This window comes from Podarcis gaigeae (genome assembly GCF_964106915.1).
Source record: "Podarcis gaigeae genome assembly, chromosome: 8".
Taxonomy (NCBI): Eukaryota; Metazoa; Chordata; class Lepidosauria; order Squamata; family Lacertidae; genus Podarcis; species Podarcis gaigeae.
In genome coordinates, this window is record NC_139684.1 from 60,831,538 (window position 1) to 60,858,631 (window position 27,094).

The 27,094-nt window shown below is 47.3% G+C and overlaps 2 protein-coding genes across 7 annotated transcripts in view; one reads left to right on the forward strand and one right to left on the reverse strand.

Moving 5' to 3' along the window:
• Positions 1 to 1,907: 1,907 nt before the first annotated feature.
• Positions 1,908 to 26,225, reverse strand: SMIM12 (small integral membrane protein 12). 4 transcript variants are annotated; one of them, XM_083751949.1, is made up of 3 exons: positions 26,009 to 26,225; positions 19,563 to 19,672; positions 1,908 to 2,918 (listed from the first exon to the last, which is right to left on the reverse strand). In XM_083751949.1, exons 1-3 carry the CDS (start codon positions 26,200 to 26,202, stop codon positions 2,623 to 2,625), a joined length of 600 nt encoding a protein of 199 aa, XP_083608075.1. In that variant the 5' UTR covers positions 26,203 to 26,225; the 3' UTR covers positions 1,908 to 2,622. The 4 variants fall into 4 exon arrangements, with proteins under 4 accessions (XP_083608075.1, XP_083608077.1, XP_083608076.1 ...); XM_083751951.1 differs by lacking the exon at positions 26,009 to 26,225 and adding an exon at positions 21,315 to 21,394; XM_083751950.1 differs by lacking the exons at positions 19,563 to 19,672; positions 26,009 to 26,225 and adding an exon at positions 5,460 to 5,641.
• DLGAP3 (DLG associated protein 3) overlaps positions 26,103 to 27,094 on the forward strand; it is a 178,514-nt gene continuing 177,522 nt past the window's right edge. For all 3 annotated transcript variants that reach the window (XM_083751666.1, XM_083751668.1, XM_083751667.1), the window contains exon 1: positions 26,103 to 26,210. The gene's annotated coding sequence lies outside the window, so the exon portion shown is untranslated. The remainder of the gene's footprint in view (positions 26,211 to 27,094) is intronic.

Below are 27,094 nucleotides of genomic sequence, written 5' to 3' on the forward strand. Positions count from 1 at the left end.
TAAGCTGAGCAAGCAGGCTGGCAGGAGGGATGCTGCGATATGGAGGCAACAGATTTATCTCTATGAAGCAGGAAAGAAAAACACAGCCTGGGGTAGAAGAAAGGAGGTGACAGGGAAGCCCTGAGGCCAAAGTTGCAGTCAATTCTCCCTTTTCTCTTAACACACAACAGATCCTTTGAACTCACCGAGCTTTCTGCTAGTTGTTGTTTTTTTTAATCAATGGGTGTGCAGAATTTCTCTATCCTTGCTTAGTTCTTTTAAAACAGGGATGGGAAACTTCCAAGCATGAGCGTGGAGGTCAAATATGACCCTCCAGGCCTTGCTATATGATTCTTGGGACCCTTCCCAGGGCATACACCACTCCCCAGCCCAATGTTACACACTCCAGGCTAGAATGTACCCTTAAACTCTAATAGTGCTTCTTCCTTGACTGGCTGGAGAAAGCTACCCACTTTTGCATGTGGCCCTTGGAAGGTTATCTACAATGAAATGTGGCCCTTGGGGCTGGAGAAAAGTTCCATACTCCTAAACAGCTGGAAAAGTTTTTTTGTGGGTTTTCCAAAGTACGGTTTATTTATAATTTAAGAAAGGTTGTGCAAGTGCCAACCAGAGAACCAGGCTTGTAAATATCCATTCAGTTCTGATTATAGATTAATACAGGGCTGTGTGGGCCAGCAGGCTATGGAGTTTGCCATCCTTATTTGCATAGCTGCCACTACATCAAAGGAGAACTAGATGCACAAGTTCCTCCGTGTGTGAGGACAAACTCTGCAAGAGCCGAGCTGCTGGAGATCAAAGAATTAGAGCAGGCTTCCTCAAACTCGGCCCTCCAGATATTTTTGGCCTATAACTCCCATGATCCCTAGCTAGCAGGACCAGTGGTCAGGGATGGTGGGAAGTGTAGTCTCAAAACATCTGGAGGGCTGAGTTTGAGGAAGCCTGCATTAGAGGCTGCCTTCTACTTTGCTCTTCAGATCACTTATATGCCATGTGTGAACAAGTCTGCAGGGCTGTAGCTAAACTGTGTGGACCTCAGCAAACACTGAATCAGAGATCACCAAGAGCTCCTTGCACACTGCTCTGAGCATTCTAGAAAGAAGGAAGAAGAGCAGGCTAAAGAAAGTCATTCTTCATAAGGCGTCACATAGTTGGAATTCACTTGTACAAGAAGCAGCAATGGCCACCAACTTAGATGGCTTTAAAAGAGGACTGGGCACACCTGTGGAAGATGAGGCTATCAACGTCTACTGGAGACAGAACGCTTCTGAATACCAGTTGCTGGAAAACAAAGGAGGGGGGAGCACTGTTGCTTGTTGGCTTCCTAGGCTGGGGCATCTGGAGAACAGGATGCTGCCTTAGATGGGCCACTGGCCTGATCCAGCAAGGCTCTCCTTGTGTTCTTAACACATAATTAAATCACATTTGTTAATTAAATTAATAATAAGTGGCATGAACACACAACAGCCCTCAGAAGAACTCCACTCTTCCACAAACTAATTAAAACACAATCAAGCTTCATGTGCATTATAACTTATGAATGCAGAACATAAAATATTGAGGCTAGGGCCCTACGCACGACAATGTGGAAGCAAGCGTCACTGAAGTAATGTTTGAGCAACGGACCAGTTTCTAAAGCCCAGTTGGATAACAGTTGCCTTGCTCCACTCCAGGGATGGAGCCTATAGCCCTCCACATTTTAAAAGCTATGTTGGCTGGGAGTCACCTAAAGGGCCACAGTTTCTCCACCTCCACACTATCCCTCTTCCCTTCCCATCCCTCCCACACAAGCCTAACATTGCTCTTTTTACTTTGATTCTGACCCTCCAGGTGTAGTAGGACTGCAGCTCCCAGCAACCTTCACCAACACAGCCAATGGTCAGCTACCTACAGGAAATGAAAAGGCCTGATATTTTCCAAACTATTTTTTATTATTTTTCATTTTCAACAGCAGGCCCATGTCCAAGAAGTCAGCAGACACACACACACAAAAACACACCTCCCCAATCCTGCACATGGAAATTGCTCAGAAAAAGAGATGTATCTTTGCCCAAGTAGCAGCAGTGTGGAGCTCAGTTGCCACGACATGTGGCAGTTACTGCTCCTCTAGCACCCAGAAGTCTTGAACAATATTTAAGGTCACTCATCCTAAACCAAGAATTGGAGCAAGGTGGTAGTGGTCTCCAAGGCCACCAAAGCAAGGAATCTCCCCTAATTGGGGGGGGGGGGGTTGGTACCATATTTCAGAGGTGTTCTTATAAAGTGAAATCCTGCCTTTGCCAGCATATGGCAAGAGAGAGGGGATCCTGCCTTGTCCTGGCTGAACCTTCGCCAAAGACTGCAGGGGTAGTTCCATCTCTTGGCCGATAACCTCCAAGGAGAATTGGTCATTCTGCTGCCAACAGCAAGAAGTGCAGAGTCACAAAGTCTGCCCTCCACCTCCAATGGGTCTCAGTGGTTTTAGCAATCCTCCAATGGAAGCAAAAGTAGGATGAAGCTGGTGAGATTGGTGGAGAAGTCATTGGCTGGGTTCGGTGGGCTCAAAAAATGACAAAACCAGGAAACTAACAATCAAGACCGCATGGAACCAATCAAAAGCCCCACCCGTCAAACAGGACAGCTCTGCTAGTTCTTCTCAGGACGGTTCCGGTTGAGCACAGCTTTGGGAGCAAATTCCAGCTTGTCCTTGAGGCTGACCACCTGGGTGAGGTCCTTTCCTGCACTCTCCTGAAGCTTGCGGTCTTCACGCCTCTCCGAGATGCTCTTCTCATCCTCAGGTGGCTGAGGGGGTGGCTGGCCACGGATGAACCACTCAAGGTGGTAGCCCACCGCCCCAACCACAAAGGCCACAGGGAAGGTGACGTAAGGGGCGTAGGTCCGCACTGTTGCCCACAGAACCGGCCACATGGCTCCTGCGGGTCCTGCGGACGTGAAAGGAGAGCATGTGAGTTAAGCGCTCTTATCCAGTTCCTGTCTTCTGAGACGTAAAAGGAATGACAGCTTAAGCAATCTCTACGAATACTTTTTGGTGGTGCTCCTGGTGCTGGCTTTTAATAGCAGGGGCTGAGCAGCCATTTTCATAGATCAATGGGTATTTTTATGGTCAGAGTTGGATTCCGGGGGAGTAGTACAAACAAGGACAGCCTGATTGTTCTTTAAAAAAATTAACTCTACAAATGAACCTGCAACAAAAGGTTGCACTGTGGAGAGCTACACCTTCTTCCAGGATATTCTATCCCCACTCCTTTACAGTTTTCCACCCTCAATGGCCAGCCAGCATTCCATGCCCACTGAGCATGTTCAGCCCTACTTGGGGGGGGGGGAGTTCCCCATGGTTTTCCCCCTCTATTTTTTTTGTTCTTCTGAAAACTTTTGGGTCCCCCAAAGACAGCCTAGTCCCTCCCTCTTGCATGTGGATGGTGCCATTTGCCTGTATGGGTATCTGGCACTCAGATAATTGAGACTGATAATACAATTAAGCCTTTAAGATGCCACAAGACTCTCTTGTTGTTTTTACTGGATTGCTGTTTGAAGTGCTGTCACCCACCCTGGCCTCGCAGTTTGCAGAGAGCTGGAAATAAAAATGAATTTATTTATCTAGAGCAGAATTACCATCTCCAGCATAACTCGTAATTCACAAACATACAGAAGCTGTTCAATGCATCTTCCTGCCCTCCTTCTGGGCTGGGCTGAAGCATCTGGCTAGCCCCTGGCCAGCCCCACCTCTTCTCAAGAAGGCTGTTCACACATTCAGATATGTTAATCCTCAAGTATTAATCAAACACACACACACAAAAAAAAATTCACTTGATTAGATCTAATGGTAGCTTACACTGGCTCTCAACTCTGCCAGTTTAGGATTCCCCTAGAAGGCAGCAGCAACATGCCTACTGAACCAAAGAAATTTACTGTTTAGGAGTAAAATATTTACCACCAAAAATTTAAGCACTCTACAGTTTTGTGGGACAGAGTTGAATTGATTTCCACAAGTTTACATTAGAGTAGCGAACTCTGTCCTACTAAGGCTTATCAGGATTCTTCCCCTTAACTTGAGTCAAGGCTCACTGTTTCAGTAGAAGGCCTTTCCTTCCAAATAACTCCGGGGCCACATTCACACTATACATTTAAAGCACTATGATACACTTTAAACAGTCATGGCTCCCTGCAATGAATAGTGGGAGCTGTAGTTTGAAGAGTGCTAAGAGTTGCCAGAAGACCCCCTATTCCCCTCAAAGACCTACAATTTCCAGAGCGGTTTAACAGTCAATCCCTCTTCAAAGGGAACTTTAGGAATTGCAGCTATGTGGGGGGAATGGGGGGGGGGTGAGATCTCCTAACAACTCCTTACAATTCCCAGAATTCTTTGGGTGAAGCCATAACTTTCTTATTTAAGAAGTGGTATCATAGCACTTCAAATGCACTTGTGGGGTTCTTTATTTACTGAATTCATATCGTGCCCTTCCTCCCCAAGGAGGCACCCAATACAAAAAGCAAAGGACATTCTAGAACAGTTTTAATATTCTATAAGAAAGCAGCTACAGTTAAAATAATTCTTCCATCTAATGATCTCTCAGGGTTGCCAGATTAAGGTGGCCAGACTTCTGGAGTGAGGGGTTCCCAGTCCAACCTCATCCACACCAGGACTTCTGGGTGGGAAGCGGGGAGGAGGGCAACCCGAACCCTGCACTTGTCCCTGCAGGGGAGGAGAAAGGACTTGGCAAGGTCAGCAGAGGAGCTTCTTGCTCACTTCCCAAGTGTTTCAGTGCCATCTGAATCCACCTCCCCTACACACATACCCAGTACCAGATTTACATATAAACTAAACAAGCTATAGCTTAGGACCCCACTCTCTTGGGGGCCCCCAAAAAATTAAAGGGGAAAAACCTGGATGTACATTTCCAAAATATAAGATAAAAAGCAAATAAAATAAAACCTACATACAGCAACAGTGTTTTGTGTTGTGTAGGCTCCTGCTAGCCTGCTCCCTAAATTACTTTGATAAGGTATTTTGTTATGTGCAAATGGCTTTAGATACCTATTAGGTCCCTAAATTACCACATAGCATATTCAACACAAAAAACAGCAGCAATCTGTTGTTGACAAAGGACAGCTGGACATATAAAGGGCCCCATTACCTTCAGTAGCTTAGGGCCTCATCAAACCTAAATCCGGCCCTGCACACACCTCACCTCCGAGACACCCACCGACCCCACCGACTCGAGTCTCGCCAAACTCCTAAGGCCCAACTATTTCCAATCGCTATTGGGCCACAGCGATGCCATGGGAGCGGCAGACAAAACCTCCTTGGGCTTCAGCACACTCAGGTCCCCCACCTTGCGCACCCCGGAACTAGGAGACACCTGGCCGGGGACCCTAAGCCTGGGTCCAACGCGAGTGCGCACGGAGGGCGCCGGCTGCTTTCCCCTCCTGCTCCCGACGCCGCTCCCCGACCCCCGACTCACCTCCGCCGCCACCGAGCCAGGCCGCCCGCCCGCCCTGCTTGAACTTGATCCGGCGCGCCGCCGCCGTGCGCCCTGCCTGGCCGCCGCCTCCTTCCCCGACCCCGGCGCTCGCTTCCTGCCGCAGCTCCATTGGCCGCCGCGCTTCTCCCGCCGGCGCTCATTGGCGGCCCTCGAGGAGGAGGAGGCCAGGCCGACCGGAGAGGAAGCGGAGCCGAGCCCGAAACGGCCGCTGGAACCGGGGCTCCGCCGGGCGGAGCTGGCTGAGCTTCGGAACCTCTTCTCGCGGCGCCACTATTAAGTCATTTCCCTATCGCACAGCCTCGCAGTGCAAACGTACCACCACCTTAATGAATTGTTTCCATAATTCAGATGATATCCAATATTTCTAACGGGTCGTTTTAATGCAATCGGATACATGCCTGCTGAAAGATAAAATCCCACTTAGTTTCGTTTCGAAAGTGTTGGTTTTATCGGCATTTTATTATGAATATTTTAGATTTTATATAAACCGCCTGGAGGTTTGTTTGTTTAACTGAGTAATGTTTATGTCTTATTTGCTATAAAAAGGGGGGGGGGGAGAAAGTAGTGAAATGGATAAGGTTGTGAGTGAAGTCTATTGATCACAGGGTTTTCACCAATTACATCTGTATAAATTTGCAAATGAACTTCCTTATTTATTTTGGTAGTGAGGCTGCAATTATTTACTCAGCTTTAAGCCCCATGGGAAACCTGTGGGACTTAATCTTGGGACGCGTGCATAGGATCGCAACATCAGAGTGAAATCCGATACGTGTCTATTCAGGAGTAAGCCCCGCTGAGTTTAATGGGTCTGACTCCTCGGTGAAACGTGCATCGGGTTGTGGAGCCTTCCTTATCGTAGCGATCGCCAGACTTTTCGGACTACCGTTACTATACGTAATGCCTATTGGGTTTGTTTACACGGCCTGATGGGAGTTGTAGTACAAAAAATCGGACTACAGGTCATGGAAGGCTTTTTACTAACCAATGTGCAGTTTGATTTCCCTGTTTATTTTAAGGAACGTTGCAAAGTAGAATGAATGTATCTATGAGACTGGTTGATGGTTAAATATTTTGATCTAAAAGCGCTCCCTTTGCTAGGACAGCAGATGTTTTATTTTTGCATTTTAAAAAATGTTATTTCTTTTTCTTTTGTTTGTAAATTAGTGGGTGGCAGACACCCTCTTATTCTTTAAATCAAACACGACCTTAGACAGGTCCATTAACTATGGTTAATGGGCTAAGGCTGCCGAAGGCTGCAATCCTCTACGTCTCTATTCCAAAGCCTGACATTCTTATATTTACAGCTTTCATCCAGTGACACAAAGGTTCTCCTCCCTCAACATTCTGTCCTCACAACTACCCTGTGAGGTAGGTTCAGCTGCTGTGTACGCACCATACATTTAAAACACATGGCTTCTTTAAAGGATCCTGGGAGCTTTAGTTTTTTAAGGGTGCCAGGGCCAGTAGCTCTGTGAGGGGTAAACTTAAGTTTGCAGGATTCCTCGGGGGAAACCATGTGCATTAAATGTATTGGGGCTGTATTCAAGTAAATCATTGCACTAGCAGAAGCCAGTGCAATGGGATTTCCCTTCATGCTCCCCCACCCCCAGCCACCCTCAATTTGCTTGGGAGGGTTAGAAGAATCCCCAGGGGGGAGTGCGTTTTGTTGGGCAAGCTGTGTTGCATCAAGCCCACAGTGTACTGTATATCAGTGTTTTTCAACCACTGTTCCGTGGCACACTAGTGTGCCTCGAGATGTTGCCTGGTGTGCCGTGGGAAAAATCGAAAAATTAAAAAAATTAAAAAATGAAGTATTTTATAATTTTTCATATTTCTGTTTACTTACTATTTCATAATAAAGTAATTATAAAATACTTTCTTTGTGTTTATTTGATTCCTATTCAAGAGAATTACTTTATATATAGTCAATATAGGCACAGAGTTAATTTTTTTAACATTTTCTAATGGTGGTGTGCCTCGTGATTTTTTTCATGAAACAAGTGTGCCTTTGCCCAAAAAAGGTTGAAAAACACTGCTGTATATCATCCAGCAGGGGCATCCCACAAGGCGAGGTGAAGCCATTTGCTTTGGGTAGCAGATCTGCCCCACCCGGCCCTGCTCTTGCGTCTCTGCCACAGTGCGGTTGCCCTCACTGCTGGTGGCCCTGCCGTCCAGTGAGGTTAATGATTGAATGGGAATCTGGGTTTCCACTGCCCTGCTTTTGAACTCTAACCACCACACTGGCTTTTAATGGGGTTTTCTTCTGAGCAGACAGGTATCAAATAGCTTTCGTTTGTCCTGCAACACTTCCTCTATGCTAACACCAGAGGGGCTGTGATACAACAAAAGCGGGATGAAAATAAACCAGAACTTTTGTGGTATGAAAAGTTGCAAAATTCAAGCCGGAACTTAATGGGATATGCACTGAAGCAGTGCGACTGCCCCCAAATATTTGCAGGTGCAAATAATACTGAAAGCGCAAACATGTGTGACCCCTCTGATAGCATCGTGAGAACAAATCATTGTTAATGCACAATAAAAGGAACTTCTTGCAGGAACAAAGCCACTGGCCCATGTAATCCAGCATCCTGTTCTCACAGTGACCCACCAGATGCCCCTGTAGGAAATGCACAAGCAAGACCTGAGCTCAAGCGCACTCTCCCCTCTTGTGGTTTCCAGCAAGCTCAATGTTAAAACAAAAAGGGGGGTTCTGTGTGTGGCACTGGTAGGGTCCCCCACCTCTTTGTGTTATATTGTGCTCTCTTAAAATGGTCTTTCCGGATTCTCTTTGTGGGCGAATTTGGTTAGTGTGTGGTTTTGCGTGACTAGACTCCTGAGCCGTATTTTATCAGCTGTCCCTGTTCAGGAGGCGCAAAGGGTTTACATCGTGACACATTAGTGCCACACCGTGTCAAAGCATTCAGACAACCTGTCACCTCAGAGTTCTTCCTGAGGAAGTATTATCACCTCAGTCAAGGCCCTGGATAGCTGTCTGAAGCCCTGTCTACACATGGGGCAGAATGAGCTGGAGGAATTCTTGATGGGGTGAACTATATATACTGCTCCACAGTATATAATATTGCTTAATTGGTTGCCATTAATTTGATTTTAATTAATTTTTATAATGAATATTTTGAATGTGTGATTATTTGATTGTTTGATTATTTGATTATTGTTAGCCGCCCTGAGCCCGGCTTCGGCTGGGGAGGGCGGGATATAAATAAAATTTATTATTATTATTATTATTATTATTATTATTATTATTATTATTATTAAGTGGGGGTTGCTATTTTGAAATGCCTCTTCCCCACCTCCACCCCCCAAATGCAAGTAAAAAAACTAGCACCTCAGGGAAATAGGATCCAACCCAGCTATGTCCCTGGCACACTAATTTTCTACTTGCGGGGAGCTTTGAGTAGCATAGGGGAGCTGCAGGAACTTGAGGCCCTGGCAGCACCCCTGAAGTGGTGCAGTTTGTTCCATCCCCTTCGGACTCCACAGTCCCACCACTCCACTGCCCCACACTATTCTACTGCATGTGCAGAAGAGGCTTTGGCCCCACACTCCTTGGCTGCTGCGCTCTGCTCAGCAGGGCCAGGCAACGGATCAAACGTGTGGGAGGGCAGTGTGACAATCTGTCTCTTTCCCTGAGAGTCCCCAGCCTCCCATCCGAAAGCACCAGCTCGAAACAAAGCAAGCACTAATTAGCCAATTAGGGGCACAGAGGCAGGGAAATTGGGAGTGGGGGAGATCCCAAGGGGGCTTGCCTCCCTGACAGCCTTGTCAGCTCCTCCGCAGCAGCTTCCCCTGCAAGGGGGGGCACTTGTGGGCACCCCCGCCCCTTCCTCCCCTGGGCAGCTGTACTCCATGTGACCCTTCTAGGAAAGGCGGTGCAGGGAGGGAGAAATCTCTGCTCTGGGGGCTCCAATTAATTGAATCTTGGAAAGAAAAAGAAAGGAAGAAACTATCAAGGAAACTTCCAAAGTCAAAGCTCACATCTTCCCTTTAACTGTCTTTCTGCAGCTGCAGTCCAGCTACAAAATCACAAGAACAGAAGAGGCTGCCTAATACTGCGTCAGATCTTGCATTCTAGCTCTGAAGTGTCCACACTGACTGGCAGTGGCTCTCCAGGGTTTCAGGCAGGGAGTCTCTCCCAGCCCTACCTAGAGATGCCAGGGATTGGACCTAGGATCTTCTGCATGCAAGGCAGAGGCTCTGCCTCTTGGTTAAGGCCCTTTCTCTATGGCCATTGGTCCACTTGGCTCGTCATGGTCTACATTAGAGGCAGCGAACCACCCCATTCATTTCATTTTATGTTCTCTACTAATACATCACAGTTTGACATCTTGCAGGTTCAGAAATACTTGTCAGGCTGTTTGGGGAAGTCTCACGTTTTTGTTTAAATTTCCAGTCTTCTGTCTTTGTATTTAAAAAGGTAAAGGGACCCCTGACCATTCGGTCCGGTGGTGACCGACTCTGGGGTTGCGGCACTCATCTCGCTTTATTGGCCGAGGGAGCCGGCGTACAGCTTCCGGGTCATGTGGCCAGCATGACTAAGCTACCACCCCCTTAATTTGGGTAGCCTTGTTTTGCTTACTAACTGTTCGGCACGCTCAGCCACTCTCGTTTGCTGTTAGAGAAGGGACAGTTTACAAGGAGCCTGTTTATTTCAATGGCTTCAGCAAGCCGCTTGTCTTTAAGAAACATTCAAAGTGGCTAACAAACTCAACAGAAATGAATAAAATACAGTCATACCTCAGGTTACAGACACTTCAGGTTGCTTTTTTTCGGGTTACGGAACCACCAAAACCCAGAAGTACCGGAACAGGTTACTTCCAGGTTTCGGTGGTCGCGCATGCACAGAAGCACTAAATCGTGCTTTGCGCAGAAGCGCCGAATCGCAACCCGTGCGTGCGCAGACGCGCCGCTGCCGGTTGCAAACGTGCATCCCGCCCGGATCACGTTCGCAACCCGAGTGTCCACTGTACAGAAATAAATAGCAGCAGCAATGGAATAAGAAGACAGCAGCACCAGGAGCCTATCAAAAATCATAATGACAATCAGCAGCTAAAAGCCTGCTAGGAAAACACGAGTCTTGAGTGCCTTTCTTTGCTAGGTAGGTTGGAAATAGATGAGTAGAACATAAAGGAATGTAAATTGACAGCAGGTTCTGCAAAGAGATCAGCAGCACTCCAGCCTAATATTGCCTCCAAGGTTTAGGAAGGGCTATAGCTCACTGTAGACCAGAGCATCTGCTCTGCATGCCACTTAGCCTAGACAGTCCTGATCTAGATAGGAAGAGCTGAGCCCAATGGTAGGGCACACACTCAGCATGCAGAAAGATCCCCAGGTTTGAACCCCAGCATCTCCATTCCCTGTTGGAAAACCTGGAGATGCATTGCCATCAAGTACTGAGTTGCTGTTGTAGTTGCTTAATGAATCACCTTTTACATATTTCTGAAGTCAGTTTGCAAACATGCCATTAAAAAGGGCTATAGATAGTTTTTAGGGGAAAATTCACACCTAAGTCAGAAACCTTTTCATCCAGCTGGAAAAGCTTGTTGAAACAAACATGTCTTTGGCTGTTTCCAGAGAGTGAGTGCCTATGGTGTATCTCAGCAGGGTTGCTGTTGCACAGAACGGGGCAGCCACACTGAAAACTGTGGAGTAGGCTTCTAATATTTTGGGGACTTTAAGCAAACCATGCTTAAAGTCCCAAAGACCATGGTCACTTCTACGTTGCAGTCTCTCAAGTAACCTAGTTCTGAGCTGCATAGGGCCTGCATATGTTAGTACCCAAACCTTGAACTTGGGTAGATGCACCAATGATCTAACTCTGTATACGGCAGCTTCCTGTGTTCCTATAAAACAAATGTCATATTCTTTAACAATTAGTTCATAGATATACATCCTTCTTTCCCCACTCCAACAGCAAATTGTGTTAGACTTGCCAAAATGACACCCCTAAAAGCAAATAAAGCAGGACTGGAAAGTCTGTAATCCTACAGATGTTTGTGGACTACACATCCCATCATCCCTGGGCATACTGGCTATGGATAATGGGAGCTGGAGTCCAACAGTATCAGGAGAAGCACAGGTTCCCCACAGCTGAAACAAAGTAACCCCAGAGGAGCAGTACCACAAGTAGAAGACCAGACAATCCCCAAAATTTGAGGTGCTGGTGAAGTTTGCTAAACTCAGGCCTGGTAATGAAGTTTCTGGGCATTGCTCCAGCCCCATGAACAGCAACAGCAGGGTATTGGTGTTGTTTGGCGTTGGCGTTGGTAAAGTATCTGAATGGGCACAAGAAGTGGGCTGCATTTGACCTGCCAGATCACAAACCGAACAGGCTTCATGAATGGGATTACGAGCTGCTGCTGACAATCTCCGGGATCGAATGATCTCACCAGTTCTTAAGTTAATATCTAAGGGGTTAATATTTAAATCCTCTCCCAAGGGATCAACACCCAACATGTGATCCATTCACTCTTTCATAATATGAAGGGAACATTCAAACTTGGAGCAGATTGGCATCGCTGCTTTGACTGTGCATGAATTTTTCAAAGCCCCAAATTAAATTTTCATTCTAATTTATGTAGTTGTGATAAAGGAGGGCTTGGATGGAAGCAACGGATGATCTAGTTATCTCTCTGTATATCTCCGGTCGGTCCCCCACTTAGTAACAACCGACTCCTCCTTAGTTACCGTATCTGCTCCATTTGCACAGAGACTGGGGAGAGCCTGAAAGGGTGGGTGGGTGTTGGGGGTGAGAGAGACAGAGAGAGACCTAGCAGCATATAAACCTAAAGCCAAGAAGGCATTTTGCACATGTTCAGAAGCTGTGAGCCCTGCATCTTATACTAAGGAGTCCATTGTTTCCACTATCCCATTTTCTTACTCGTTTAAATACGAAGAGAAAAGAAAAATTAGGAAATTGGAAGGAGAAAGAAAAATATAAGAAAAGTATAATGCTAATCACCATCAAATAATGCTAATCACCATCAGTTCATATTGCAAATACTGTGGCCATCACAATGTGAATCTTAAGTTAAACATACGAGTTTAATCAGCACTTCAGATGTCCAAATAGATGTCCACGTGAGATTGACACCTATATGAAAGCCCTTTGAACGTACCCAGGGCAGTGAGGTCCTCAAACCATTGCATAATAGATTGTGGCAGTGCTGTTTTTCTAGAAAAAGAGGTGCCAGAACTCACCATGAATGTCTCCCTTGTTCTCTTATCATGGCAATGGCACCCACCTGAGAAGTTCCGGAACTGAGCTCCGGCAAGTTCCGGCTGGAAAAAAAAGCCCTGGGTGGTGGGCATTTATCTTTCCAGGCTCAAAATACAGTATAAGTCTTTTAGCCACCATAAAAGCTCATAGGTCCACTTAAAAAAACACCAGCACACATTGGCGCTAGGCAGCCATCTCATCTTGTGGAAATGAGTAACATAAAGATGCATTTGGTTTTGTCAGACCTGAAGCCACAGTGGTCAAGTGAAAGATACCTTGGGTGCTGCCTTATAGCATTAGTCCATCCAGCTCAGTATTGTTGACCAGCAGTGGATCCCCAGGATTTGAGACAAGGATCTCACTCAGTCCCTGCATTTTCTGGAGGGTGAGAGCCCCTCCATCCACTGACAAGATGGGATGTAGTGCAGAAAGTTCCCCTTTCTCCTGGGATTAAGCCCAATTCCACCTTCCCTCCCCCTCCTTTTTTTAATGCAGGAACCTTGTACAACTCTTAATAACATGACACTGGAAATGGAAGGAAACTGTTCCCGTCTTTCAGGCTTCATTTTATCGCTAACGGCAAGTCACAGAATGGTACACAGCAATGCTTTATGTTGTCTTGTTTGCAAGAGAGAGTGATGCTGGCTTTGGGTAGGCATGTGTGCCTTCATACTCATGTCAGCCTTCCTGGAGATGGGGCTATCCATGGTTTTTGGACTATAGCTCCCATCCAGGGACTGCCTAGGGCTGATGGGAATTCTGGTCCAAACTTTCTGGCTGAGGAGGGGCTCGAACCCTGGTCTCCCAGGTCCTAGTCCAACATGCTAACCACTACACCACACGGGGTCAGCATGCTCCTTGCTTTGTCATACGACACTTGACCTGAGAAGATCGGCAGGCGGCAAACTCTTATGAAAATAGTTAGAGGGGAGAATTTCAATTAAATTTGTATTTCAGGGCAAACCTAGTTAGATTCGCACTTTCCAAAACAATACAGAACCGAAACAGAGCCACTTTTCGAAACTTGGCGCTTATCGGCATTTTGTAACAAAATTCTGCAGCCAACAATGTGTCCAAACATTAAAATACTGGGGTAAAATATTATTGAAAATAACATACAAAAATGCATTGTTTCAGGCAAAATTGCATTGCAGATTATGTACTGTTACACTCTCTGCCCAATCTCTGTCGAGCAATGAGAGATTCCAGGGGTCTTGGTGTCCTTTGGAAGGAGGCATGACCGAGCCTAGTGTCTTTATGAAATATGGTTTATTTACCTATATTTACACCTGAGTTTTATGGAGAGAGAGTTCACGGCAGTTGCATCCCAAGAGGAGCTTGTTCTTCCCAGCAGTGCAGCAATGGATCTAGAAGCATCCTAAATGCCACCCCCCTGTATCTCTGGCTGCTGCCCTTCAGTCCCACATGGAGTTCTGCCCACCTCCCCCTTTTTCCCAGCAGCCCCTGCAGAAAGCAACTCCTCCCCTTCCGCTTCCAGCATCCGGCCCCTCCTCCCCCGTCACCCTGACAGCCTCTGTTTCTCTGTTTCTCACTGCAAAGGGCATTTTCTCTCTCCTGTTGCTTACATCATGCCAGTGGTTAACCTACCTCAAAAAGCTACTGGGCAGAGGGTCTGATGTTTTGCAGATGGCTTACCATTATCAAACAAACCAGGCCATTACCAGCCTTTTGTTTCTTTAGCACCCACCAACAGCAAGCCGTTGCCCTGAATTTATGAGTTTGCTTGAATTTTTACCATTCAGTGAAAGTAGAGATTATTAAAAGAATCATAACAATATATTAGGCAAAATTGCATACAGATGGGTGCTTATTAAGAGAAATGTAAGCTAAAATGCTGGTTAATTCTTTCATGAAGACTTTTTTTTTAAAAAAATGGCAAATTGATGTAGAACTGAACTTAAGATGGAAAAATGAGAAACAGAGATAAACAGAAACTGAAAATGTCCCCATCTTTAGTCACAGGTGGTGTTTGTTCCACATAACTAAAGCAAATTCTATTTCTGTTCCCCCACAGGCCAAATACGATGCATTCTGTGCAGAGTCCAGGAGAAAAAACAAACATAATTTGGGAGCTCACAGCTTTGCCGGCTGTGGCTAATGGGAGCCGTGCTCCAAAACATGGAGGGCACCAGATTGGCAAAGACTGATCTGGTTCTGTAGGTAGGAGGGATTTGCCATGCTGTGTCAGACATGACACACCTAGCTCAGAGTTTTGTTATCTGACAGTGGCCCAAAGCATCCTGGGAAATGTTGGTAGAACAATCAGATACAATACAGGGTAGGGACTCCTTATTGGCAGGGCCACCATTTTTTAATCCTTGGGGAATGAGAGACAAGGATTTGTTTATCATATTGATATCCCACCTTCCTTCCATCATGTAATGGCAATGGTATAGAACAGGGGTAGCCAATATGAGGGTTCCCTCCAGATGTTTTCACCTACAGTTCTCACCTGCCCCAGCCAGCATAGTCAGCAGTCAGGAATTGGGGGCGTTGCAGTCCACAACATCTGGAGGGCACCATGTTGGCTGTTCCTCCACTATCCTGGTGTCCTCTGGAGGTTTGGCTGATGGGTGCTGCAGCCCAAAACATCTGGAGGGCACTAAGCTGGCATAGAGCTGCTAAAGTGATCTGACCCAGATTTGCTGGGCTTCCCTCGGGATATTCCACCATGGTCTTCCAGTATATCAGAAACCTTCATCGGGATTGCATCATAGAGAGGTGAACAAAGAACCCTAAATTGGCTAGGCTGAATAATGATGGGCTGAGTAGCTCTTTTTTTTTCTTTTCTTTTTTTGCATTCCCTTTCTTTAGTAGTGCACAGTCAGGGCTTAAGGAGTTGATTACCTCTTTGCACTCTGGGCCAGCGATCACTGTAATTATTATTATTAGCAAATTATATGGCATATTGAAAAGGGAGGCAGGCGCTGTCGAAAGGAATAAACAGGGAATAATTGAACAGCAAGTCTCGCACATGCCTGGAAAGAATTTTACTTCTTCTGCTCTCTAGGAGTGACAGCTAGAAGTTTAAGGGCAGGGGGGCCTTCGCCCTGCTCCTTGCTCTATTGGGGTATCTGTCTCGCTCTCCAGTGCCAGCTTTTGGGCAATGTGGGCACCCGCAGAGGGCGCTGAGCTGAGGGGGGTCAAAATTGAAAAGAGAAGATCCATAATTGAGACTATCCATTTGTGAGCGCCAAATTTTGGCCTTGCACAAGGTGCCATATTTAATTGCCAAAGTCCACACCTGATGAACTCTCTTTCAGTTAGTTACTTTATTCTGCAGGAATTCAAAAGCCAGTTTGAGGAAGCAAATTGGGCTTCTGGAAGGCTTCTGCAATATTTGCATGGTGGTGGCTGGTGAAGGGGCCCCATTCACTCTCTCAGTGTAAATGGCTATATGCATAAATGGCTTCATGGCTATATATGCCAGTTTCCCATATGTCCAGTTGCACCACCTGCCTTTTATGACATCTGCCTTGCACAGAACTGGGGCTCACTGCAAGTGGGTGGTGACTTGCCGGTACCTGGCATGCAGAACAGTGAATCAAGCAACCTTGCAGAATCAAACAGCAAGCAGATAATGTCTCCAGGGATCTTTGCAGTCCATGAAAAATATTCCGCAGTTCGTTCTTATGTATATATTCACATTTCTGTTGAGTCTGCTCACGTATCATGGGGGGGGGGGGGGCTGCCAAATGGAACTCACAAGCAGATAAATAAAAATTGGTTTAGATTATAAGCAGCATGCCCTGGGAGATATTTGCCATTTCCGTTTTATACTTTCCCATAGTTTGGGAATTGGTTATATCTAGTTTAAGGCAGCACTCTTTGTACGTTTGCTTTGATGGACTATGCTCTGCAAATCTCTTGAAAGCAGCTGAACCTGTGTGTGACTTGGCAAGCATGTTTGGTGGGCATGAAAATGGAGTTTCTTGACTTTCCCCCACCCAACTCTTTCCCTCTCTCACACACACAAAGACACAAAGACACTCAAAGAAAGAATGGAAGAGCCTGTGTCCATTGGTGCAAATAATGGGAAAGTGAGTGTGATGCACTAGGATCACAGCTCAGTTGCAGTTCAGTCCCAAGACTTGGTAAGAAATGAGGAGGGAGAAGAGAGAGACCTGGAAAGCAGGTGGCCAGTTATATTGGACATTCAATACAAGGTGCTATAATAGCGTTGTGTACACAGCTCAAGGAAATCAGCCCTGAGTGCTCACTGGAAGGACAGATCCTGAAGCGGAGGCTCCAATACTTTGGCCACCTCATGAGAAGAGAAGACTCCCTGGAAAAGACCCTGATGTTGGGAAAAATTGAGGGCGCAAGAAGAAGGGGACGACGGAGGGCGAGATGGTTGGACAGTGTTCTCAAAGCTACCAGCATGAGTTTGAGCAAACTGCGGGAGGCAGTGGAAGACAGGAGTGCCTGGCGTGCCCTGGTCCATGGGGTCACGAAGAGTCGGACACGACTAAACGACTAAACAACAACAACACAGCTCACTGGCACGGCACTTGCTATGCATGCAGAAGGTCTCTGGCTCTGCTCCTGTCATCTCCAATTAAAAGGATCCAATAGCAAGTGACATTCTGCTCGAGACCCTGGATATTCACTGCCAGTCAGAGTAGACAGCACTGGGCTAATTCAAGGGTGGGAATACTGTTGTACTCTGGCTGTCATTGGACTGCAGCTCCCATCAGGTCAGTCAACATGACCAATTATTAATTAATTAAATTTGTATACCGCTGTTCATCCGAAGATCTTGGGGCAGTTCACAGCATCAAAATACAAAATAAACTACAGAGAACATAATAGAAACAAGAATAAAAACAAAGCAAACCAACAACCCCCCCTCCAATAAATACGTTTTAAAGGGCATAGACTGTTAATCAGCCCAAGGGCTGGTTGAAGAAGAACATTTTCGCCTGGTGCCTAAAGATGTATAATGGAGGTGCCAATGAGGAAATGCACTCTGCACATAATCGGAGGTACTCTTGTTGTTCTTATGATTTCATCTGTTTCAAAGGTGAAACACAGCCCTGAAAACAGATTTTGGTATTTATATAGGTGACCACTGAAGTTCCAAACACTTATGAATGACAATAGCTACATAAAAGAACCAACTCCATTCATTGAGAAGGAAAGCAGAGTGTTATTGCCACCACTAGAAGGCACTCTGGCCCAACAGGCCCATTCAAATCTTTCAGCGGAACAGAACAGAGAGCGGGTTAATTTCCATTGACTAACCTGGCGCATCTAATATGAAGCCATCACTTTGAAATACAAAGGGAGGTGAGATTCCTTGAATGTCGTGTCCTGCTCATTAGAGCCAACAGCCAAATTTTGCCTAAAGCGAAATTCTAAAGCAGATACAGATATTCTTGCTTGGATGAAACATCCGAAAGGCCAAAAGGATTTCAGTAACATCGTTAAAGGTGGGGTTTAGTCTGTACATCCATAAAACGCTCCCAAGTTTCACTTAGCCCCCTGCTAAACAACAGGGAGGTTCAAGGAAAATAAAAAGTTTGGACTAGTGACATTTCTCTGGATTAGTTTTTTTTTAAAATGGGGGAGGGCATTCCTCATAGCCACCTTGCTAACCCCTTCTTAACACATTTATGCAAAAATGGGTCACCTCCAGACTGTCACTATTTTGGGGTGGGAGGATTCAATCACATACCATTTGGGTTTGCACAATTAAAGTAGATTAAATGGCTCTGGCATAACAAATCCATTTATTTTTTTAAAAAAAAGAAGCAGGTGGACTTTTCTCAGTTAGGAAAGTAATGGAGAAGTGCATCCGAAAGGGTGGGACAACAATTGACAGATAGGAAAATGAATAACCTCCATGTGCACAAACCCAAATGATAATAACTCAATAAAGACCAGATATGCCCATTGGGACTGGAAGGACAGAAGGCAGAGCGACCAATAGTAGGCAGAGCTAATGTGAGGGACAGTCATCTAATTCTATCCATCCTCTGCCCTCATGAGTTGTATGTAGCAACCCGGAGACCAAGCAGGAGGAAGCTGGCCTGCAGCAGAACTCTCTTGACTGGTTGTTGTAATTAACAAGGCAGGTTGGTGTGGATTGGCTGAGGGCAGGCTGAGGTTGGTGGGACAGTGCCCCAATTGCCCTAATGGGCCAGCCTCCACGGGTTAAACCTTCCCGCATGCTTCGTGCAAGCATATCAGGGCAAATGCTCAATGAGGAGTCCATCAATTGAAAGCACCAACCCCTCTCATACTGCATTTGCCGTAGGACACAGGCAGCTGCAGAGCCCAGATTCAAATCCACACTCGGGTACCAAACTCTTTCCCCAAGTGCCCCTGGGGCAGTTGCTCTCAGCCTAACATTCCTCAAAATTCCCCACAGGGTTGCTGGTGGAATGAGCCACAGGCCCTGTGCTGAGCAAGTGGGAAGACAGGAAAGGTGAAAATTAATTAATTTATCTATTGATTGTGAATAAATTTAAACAGGAATTGACTTGACATAGGAAGCTGCCTCCTATAGAATCAGGCCATTGGTGCGTCTAGCTTTTGTATATACTGTCTGGCAGCAGCTCTCTAGCTGTTTATTTCATACAGTTTATTTCAAAAAATAAATTTAAGCTGCTGCACATGGAAGTTCCATCTTGCTAGTATAACCAATAACAGTATAACATGAACAGTTCCAAATAATGTCATGTAACCTACTGCCTGTTGGATTGTGGTGGTAAATTAACTGAAATGCACTTCTGAATGCAAGCTTCCCTTAATAAGGGGGCGGCTTTGGTTTCACCATGTAAGGACATGGACAAAGGGAAAATCTGTGGAGATTTACTTACCCATCATGTGCTTGGTCAGGATAGGGGTGTTAGGTGCACCTAAATGTTGGCTATCTCTGCATGGCAATGTGATCAAGTGATGGGCTCTCTGAAACCATCCAAACTTCGCCCTACAGATGTGATGCAACAGGGTCAAGCAAACATAAGTTTTCAACATCCCTGAATGAATAAAACCATTAGGTCTCTCCTTCTAGATCAGAACAGCTAAGGCTGCTGTTTTCAACTGAGTTACGTCTTCCAATCTTTAAAGAGATCTGAGGAAGGCAAGTGTTCCACAGGTGCAGTTCTCCATGGGCTTTTGCCAGGGTGTAAAAATACAGACATCTGGCCTGGTTGAAATACACAAGGTCAGCTCTGGGTTGGAAGGGGTGTCCAGCAGAATTCTCTCTGGTAGGCTCCTCATATACCAGCGAGCCACAGTGGCAGGCTGCCAAATAACTTTCCCACAATGCCCAGGAGTGCTTGATGTAATGACTTTCGCACTCTGGCATCATGGGAGATTTAAATGGTTGCCCAACACTGTTCCATCCAAGTAAGTTCATGACTGATTGCCCAGAGCAGGTATCAGTGAGGAATGGCCCTGGTGGAGCATGAGGACACAGGCAGTTGCCTGGTGTTGACACCAGACCTGGGAATATGGCAGCTTTAAGAGCAGTGAAAGCCAAGGATGTCTCAGGCCCCCTAATTCTGAGGCCTGTACCTCAGAAGCAGGACCAGCCCTCCCATGAGGCAAGGTGAGATGACTGCCTCAAATGGCAGGATCCACCAGGGAAGCAATTCCCAATGCCAATCTTTTTTCCCTCAGCTTGTTCCTAATGTAGATCTTCCCTCACTCCTTCTCCCCTGACACCATTTTGGGGTCTGTCTCATGTGCCAAAATGTCTTGGGAGGCCCTGCTCAGAATGGACGGATGAACAGGAGTGAGGGCAGAAAGCCGGTTCTGGATCTGCCCAGTTCTAGATTCAGACATTGTTAAGAATTTAAGAACATATGAAGAGATTTGCCCAAGTCACAAGGAGAACATCAGAAGAACCTGTGGCCCATCTAGTCCAGCCTCCTGTTCTCATGGTGAATGAGATGCCCTTAATAGGAAGCCCCAAAACAGGAACTGAGCACAGCAGCACAGGCCCCACTTGTGATTCTAAGTACTAGCATTCAGAGACATACAGCCTCCACCAATGGAGGTAGAGAAGAGCTATCCTGGCTCGTAGCCATACATAGCCTTCTCCTTCATGAATCTGTCTAATCCTCTTTTAGAGCCATCCAAGTTGGTGGCCATCACAGCCTCCTGTGGGAGCAAGTCCCACAGTTTGTGGGCTGTGTGAAGAAGGACTTTCTTTTGTCTGCCTTGAATCTTCCAACATTCAGCTGCATTGCTAGTGGAAAGGGAGAAAATATTTCGTCTATCCACTTTCTCTACCTCTTACATAATTTTATAAACTTCTGTCATGTTGCCTCCTCTCTCTGAAACTAACGCCTTTTCTCTAAACTATAAAAGTCCCAAATGCGGTAACCTTTCCTCATAAGGGAGTTTTCCATCCCCTTGAACATTTCAGTTGCCCCTTTCCAGTTCTACAATATCTTTATTTAGTTGGACTCCAACTCCCATCAGCCACAGCCACCAGGACCAATGCTCAGAGATTATGGGTGTGGCAGTTCAGCCACTCTTTGGTGGACCCATACGAGTGTCATTAAGAGGTGGTCAGTTTTCATGAAGGAGGCTCTGGGTCCTCCCTCTGTCCTTCTGCTCACCTCAACCCACCGCATGCTACCCATTCTCAGCTATGTGTTGCTGCAGGGTCCTATTGCCTGGCAACCACGGGTTGCCTTGCTCAGCCACTTCCATGTTGAGATGATGTTGCTAGGCAACCACCATTTGTTTTATTTATGAGTGTTTAAAATAATAATAACAACAATAATAATTCTAGTCTGCTTTTCTTCCACAAGGAAGAGAACAGATGACAGTGTAGAAATGTCAAAACAAACTAAAAGAAACAACAGAAGAAAATGGTACAGTGGCCTTTCCCAGGTCATGCTAGCTAAGGCTGATGGGAGTTGTAGTGCAAAACATCTGGAGAGAACCTTGTTGGGGAAAGCTGGTCTCGAAAAACATCAGCAGTTAGAACAGAAAGTGTAGTCAATAAGGCCCAGGAGGAAGGTAGCATCCTCATTGGTACAGCTTCCTCCAAAGGCCTCTTTAATGTCCAGGGTGCTTAAAAGAATGCCTCACCCGCTGCATACCCAACCAATTACTGTATTCTGCAGGAGAGGGAAAGGCCTGCAGATACCGTCCTATCAGGAGTTCCGTTCTGCATTATGTCAGAATGGGGCCTTTAGTGTGGTGGCACTTGTCCTCTGGAACACCCTCCCCGTTGCATATCAGACAGAGCAGGTGCCTTCTCTGTGGTCTTTTCGATGCCTGCCAAAGACATTCCTCTTTCAACAAGCCTCCTAAGATATTTATCCCAGTTGTTGCCTGTCTTGGAATCAATTTGATTTATGTATGTCCTGTTGTTTTAAATCGTTTTGAAATCTGTATTTCTCTCGTTTTTATATCTGCAACTGATTTTCTACGTTGTGACATTGTAAAACACTTGGGGATGCCTGACACGAAGGGATTCATAAATGAAATAAAGAGGAGGACGTGGCCATGTGTTCATTTTGCACAGGTACGCATATAAAGATGGGGTGATGATAGAGACCTCTGTAGAAAACATTCCTGAGCTTGGGTGGCAGAGCTCTTTGTGCTTTGAGCTGATCCAGCAGGATTCCGTGGTCAAAAGCCACACACACTCTGTGCCTTTTCTCCAGATAAACAGGTATCATTCAAGAGTGCTTGCAGTTGCATTGCCACCAACTTTAAGGTTGTAAGCACAGGAGCATGGCCTTTGTTTTGTGTGCAGATGATCCCTGGCCTCTCCCGGCAGAACCAGAGACAATCTCTTCCCGAACCCCTGGAGAGATGCTACCAGGCAGTGTACTGAACTAGCTGGGCCAATAGTCTGTTCCAATATAGGGCAGCTTCCTGTGTTATTATCAACTCCCCCCCCAAAAAAAACCCAGGTATTAGCAAATGGGCAATAGTTGCCAAAAACCATCAGATCCTGGTCAGGTTTCTTTAGGAGTGGGCCGCATCACCGCCTCCTGGCTAGCACTCAACTACCAACCACCTGGCTTTCCTTTCCTTGCCCCTTGTTTCTTGCCTACCTGCCTGCCTCACCCTTCTTTGGCACCAGAGCAGCTTAGCCAATGGCAGGCAGAGACCCTTTAGCCGGTCCCATTCCTCTGTGACATTCAGAGCAGCTCAATCAGTTGCTGCTACATAGAAGCTTCAACAAAATCCTTTAGCTCAGGGGTGGGGAGCCTTTTTCAGGTGGTGGACCACAATCCCTCAAGGACAGTGTTCCAGGAGCCAGTGGTGGATGGGGCCAGAGGCAAAAGTGGGAGGAACAATAGGTGTGGCTCTCACTTTGTACAGTAAGCCACACAAAAGACAGAGGTCGACTTCCTTCCACTGCGATCACACCTCTGACCTGGGTAGGGCAGGGTGCTTATAAGCAAGCCAGCAAGCAAGCAAACATTAGAACATGGGAAGTACTGTAATCTGAATAAGGGGGCCTGCTTCTTGTGCTGCAATCTCCTGAACCAAAGCCAAATGAATTTGGAGCATCTGTAGGATTTAGCATAAATGCCACAGATATTGCCAGGTGCTTGCAGCTAAAGCAAAGGTGAAGAACAACAGGCTCAGCCAGTCAGAGTAGACCCACTGGACTCTCTCTGGGTCACATCCCACCCCAGCCTCCTTGAGTGCTTTTGCCTGGCTGGAAAGTTGAGCTACAACAATGTCTCTTGCTTGCCTGGATGGAGGCTGGGGAGATGTGTGTGTGAAGATGTTCAAACCAACCTCCAGGGCTGGCCCTCCTGTTAGGCAATGTGAGGCATCAGCCTTAGGCTGACTTTGGGTGTCTTGAAAGGACAGCAGGTGATTTTGTTATTAGGTTTGCTGTTATTGCACTTTTCATCACCAGGAAGGAAGACGAGGTGCTTGCTGGATGTTCTGCCTCAGATGCCTAAAGTACCTGGCTGGCCTTGGCTGCTAAGTACCTTGACCTGGGACAGAGAGAGAGCCTGGCTCACTGCTTCAGGCAGCAAAATGTCTTGAGTCGACTCTGCAAACCTCTGTCTTTTGTGTGGCTTACTGTACAAAGTGAGAGCCACACCTGTTGTTCCTCCCACTTTTGCCTCTGGCCCAGTCCACCACTGGCTCCTGGAATACTGTACTTGAGGGAGAAGGCAGGCCCAGAGGAGAAGGCAGTTCCTGCCACCCAGTTCTTCCCAGAGAGAGCTGACTCGAAAGCAGCTACAATTTTAGAGTGGAGTCCACACATCCAAAACAGATACTTGGGCTCACACTAAGATACGTCCTGTGCCCAGAGCATATTCACTCACCTTTCAGTTCTAGAATGAAGTAAAGCCCAGCACCAGCAACTGGCAACGTTGTGATCCCTCCGCCTGGGGCCCTGTTCCAAGCCACTGGGTTGAAGACTTGCCATTTAAAAACTCCCCACAATTCCACAGGTGCAACTTCACTCCAAGGGTTTGTAGGAAACAAGTGCTTGCTGCTCCTGGGGCCCCTTGGAGGAATGACACCATTTGTGCCTTTGCCACAACCAAAGCCAGGGGATCAAAGGGGAGGAAATGTTTTGTTTTGATTGCAGCGCATGATTTATGCTTGCTGGTTGTTTCTTTGATTTGAATGCATCTGTGACTTCAAGATTTGTTTTGTCTGGTGCCTTTTGGAGTTATTTTTATTTCTTGCTGTTGGAAATCTGTGCAGCACATGCTACTTAGGCCCTTTGCTCCTATCAGCCTCAGGCCCCTCCATACCCTTTAATCCGGGCCTGGGAACCTGGAAACTGCCTTGCACGGAGTCATTGGTTCATCTGGCTCAGTACGGTCAACACTGGCTGGCAGCAGCTGCCCTGGGTTTCAGGAATGGGTCCTTCCCAGGCCTACCTGCAGCTGCCCGAAATGGAACCCTGGGCCCTTCTGCCATGCACAGCAGGCGCTCTAACACCGAGCCGTGGCTGGAAGCTCATCTTTTAAGGAACATTGAAGACTGCCTTATGCCACTGGCATTGTCTGCACTGGCTGGCAGCAGCTTTCCAGGGTTTAAGGCAGAGAGCCTTGCACACTCCTACCAGAAGATGCTGTGGGCCCTTCTGAGGCCCAAGCAGGTGCTCTGCTACAGAGCTCAGGAGCTCCCCCTGGCGGAAGTGGCTGGAGCCTTTACCCCGCCAGAATCCACTCTCACTTGGCTGAGCTGCGTGTTGGAAGGCCTCCTTCTGAACTGTCCCCACGGCCACCACACCCCACAGTCCCGAGGGAAAGTCCTCCCCGCTTTGCCAACCCCCAATGGCCAGGCCCTGCCTGGGCGAGACCCGCGGTGCTTTCCCCCTTCCCTTCCTCCTCGTGAGCTTTGATCATCCTCTTTTTCCAAGCATGTCTCTTCCTTCCACCACCCCGTCCCGAAAAGGCTCTCCCTCTTCCACCACCACCACCACCCCGCCCCATCCTCCCATCCTGCTGCTTCTGTAGCTGTGTAACAAAGCAGAAAAACAGCAGGCAATTTGTTCCGAGTGCCTAAAAATAAGCAGCGCATCCTCGCTTCTTGAATGCAAATCTCTTATCCCCCCCCTCCACTCCCCCCCTCCCTGCAACATCTCTTGCTCCTGGGCAGGGCTGTTGGAAGGGATGTTCTTACATCGGATCTTTTTTAAAAAAGAAAAGAAAAAGATTTTATTTTTTGCTCACACTCTTGTGAGCCATAACGGCTCCGGATTCCCATTGCAGAGAAGATAAAACAGAGCCCAGGAGAGCTCCGAAAGCGGGGGGGGGGGGGTTGAGGCGATGGAGAGCGGGCGGGGAGGGGGCTGCAGGTTCCACGAAGCTCGTGTCGAGATGCACGGCTGGCATTATTAACACGCCAGGCCGGCCAGTGTGTGTGTGTGTGTGTGTGTGTGTGTGTGTGTGTTGGTTTGTGTTCGCGTTCACGCGCGTGTGCGTGTGAGTTGCCAGCGATAAAAGGCCGGGATCGTGGCCTTCCGTCAAGGAGAAGTCGTGTGGAGTCTACCTGCCAATCAAAAAGAGAAACCCCCTCCTCCCCCGCTCTGCCCAGTTCCTGGGAAATCCACCTCCGCATCTTCGTGTTGTCCCCTCCCACTCCCACTCAACCGCCCCCCCCCTCTCATTTTCTCTGTGGTTCAGTAAGTAAAGGAACCTCAAGCCTCATCTTCTTACTATTAACCCATAGATCTGCAGTGCAGGGCTGGAGAGGCAGAGAGACAGAGAGCATCTTTGAAGGAAGCATCCACGCCTTCTCCTCTTCTCCAAATCGCCCCCCTCCCCGCCCGTCTTTCTTCCCTAAAACACCTTCCTTCCCATACCTCAGTCCATCGAAGACCAACTTGGATCCTGCCGGCTGGGGTGCTCGTGTGAGTGTGTGGAAGGGCCGCTTCTTTTCAGAAGGACAGACGATATTCACGGAGCAGGGTTTTTTCCACCCCCTGTTCCCCTTAAAAAAACCAAAAAAGACAGGAGGATGTAGCAGCGGTACCCTGACCAGGAGCCTGGATCCCATCAGGCGAGGTAAGGAGATTTTCCACCCCCCTTGTCCTTTTTTGATCCTTTCTCGTGCCAGTGGCTCCGAGAGGGTGGGGAGAATGGCTTTGTGTCCAGGCAGGAAGGAGGCTCCCCCCCCCCCCGCGCACCCTCCCAGGTGGAGGAGGGATGGGACTTGGAGCTGTGGATGCTTTGATCAACAGTTAGTGCCAGGCACCTTGCGCATCTGGCGTCAGTGACGGGCACCCACTGCGCCCAAGGTGCGAAGGGGGAGCCACCCAGGGATATAGGAGTGGAGAGAAAGAGGGGGTGTGCTTCCTCAGTCCCACATTCTCCACACGTTGCACTACGGATCGCGGTGGCGCCTTGCACTCCTGCCATGTGGCGGTGGCTGAGCATCCGCTGCCACCACCCCAGCTGCATTCTCACATTACAGGGAGTCGGGAGGGGGGGTTGCCCCTCTTCCCAATAGATACTCAGCTTAACCTCACAGGGTTATAAAAGCGGGGAGACAAGAGCCTTTGCAGGTCTCTCAAAGGCACCCCAATTCTCCCTATCTTGAAAAGGATGAGGTGGAAAGAGAATGTCAAGCAAAAACCAGCCGACCCTCTTCTCTCCTCTCCCTGGTGCTGAATGCTCTAAGCTTTCTCTCGTGTCTGCCAAGAGACTAGTCCTCAGTGAGATTCAGGGTTGTTGCTTTTGTTTAATGGGTCTCGCCATGTGTGATTTTCTCGAGAGCGAAAAAATACCCTCACAAAGAGGTCACGGGCTGTGAAATGGTTGCATGATGTGGGGGGAACGGCCAAGCCTCTCCGTTAGATGTGGAAATATATGAAGTCGGAAGGATGAGCTGCGCTGGGAAACATGTGGCGCAGCCATCCTGCATGCATTTACTTTTGTGGGTCTGCTTT

Coding starts and splice junctions, on each gene's coding strand:
- SMIM12 (XM_083751949.1), bottom strand. CDS start 26,202: ATGGGATCCAGGCTCCTGGTCAGGGTACCGCTGCTACATCCTCCTGTC. Junction 19,673..26,008: donor TTGGTCTTCGATGGACTGAG/GTATGGGAAGGA, acceptor TCACATCTGTAG/GGCGAAGTTTGGATGGTTTC. Junction 2,919..19,562: donor CCTGACCAAGCACATGATGG/GTAAGTAAATCT, acceptor TCACGTCCGCAG/GACCCGCAGGAGCCATGTGG.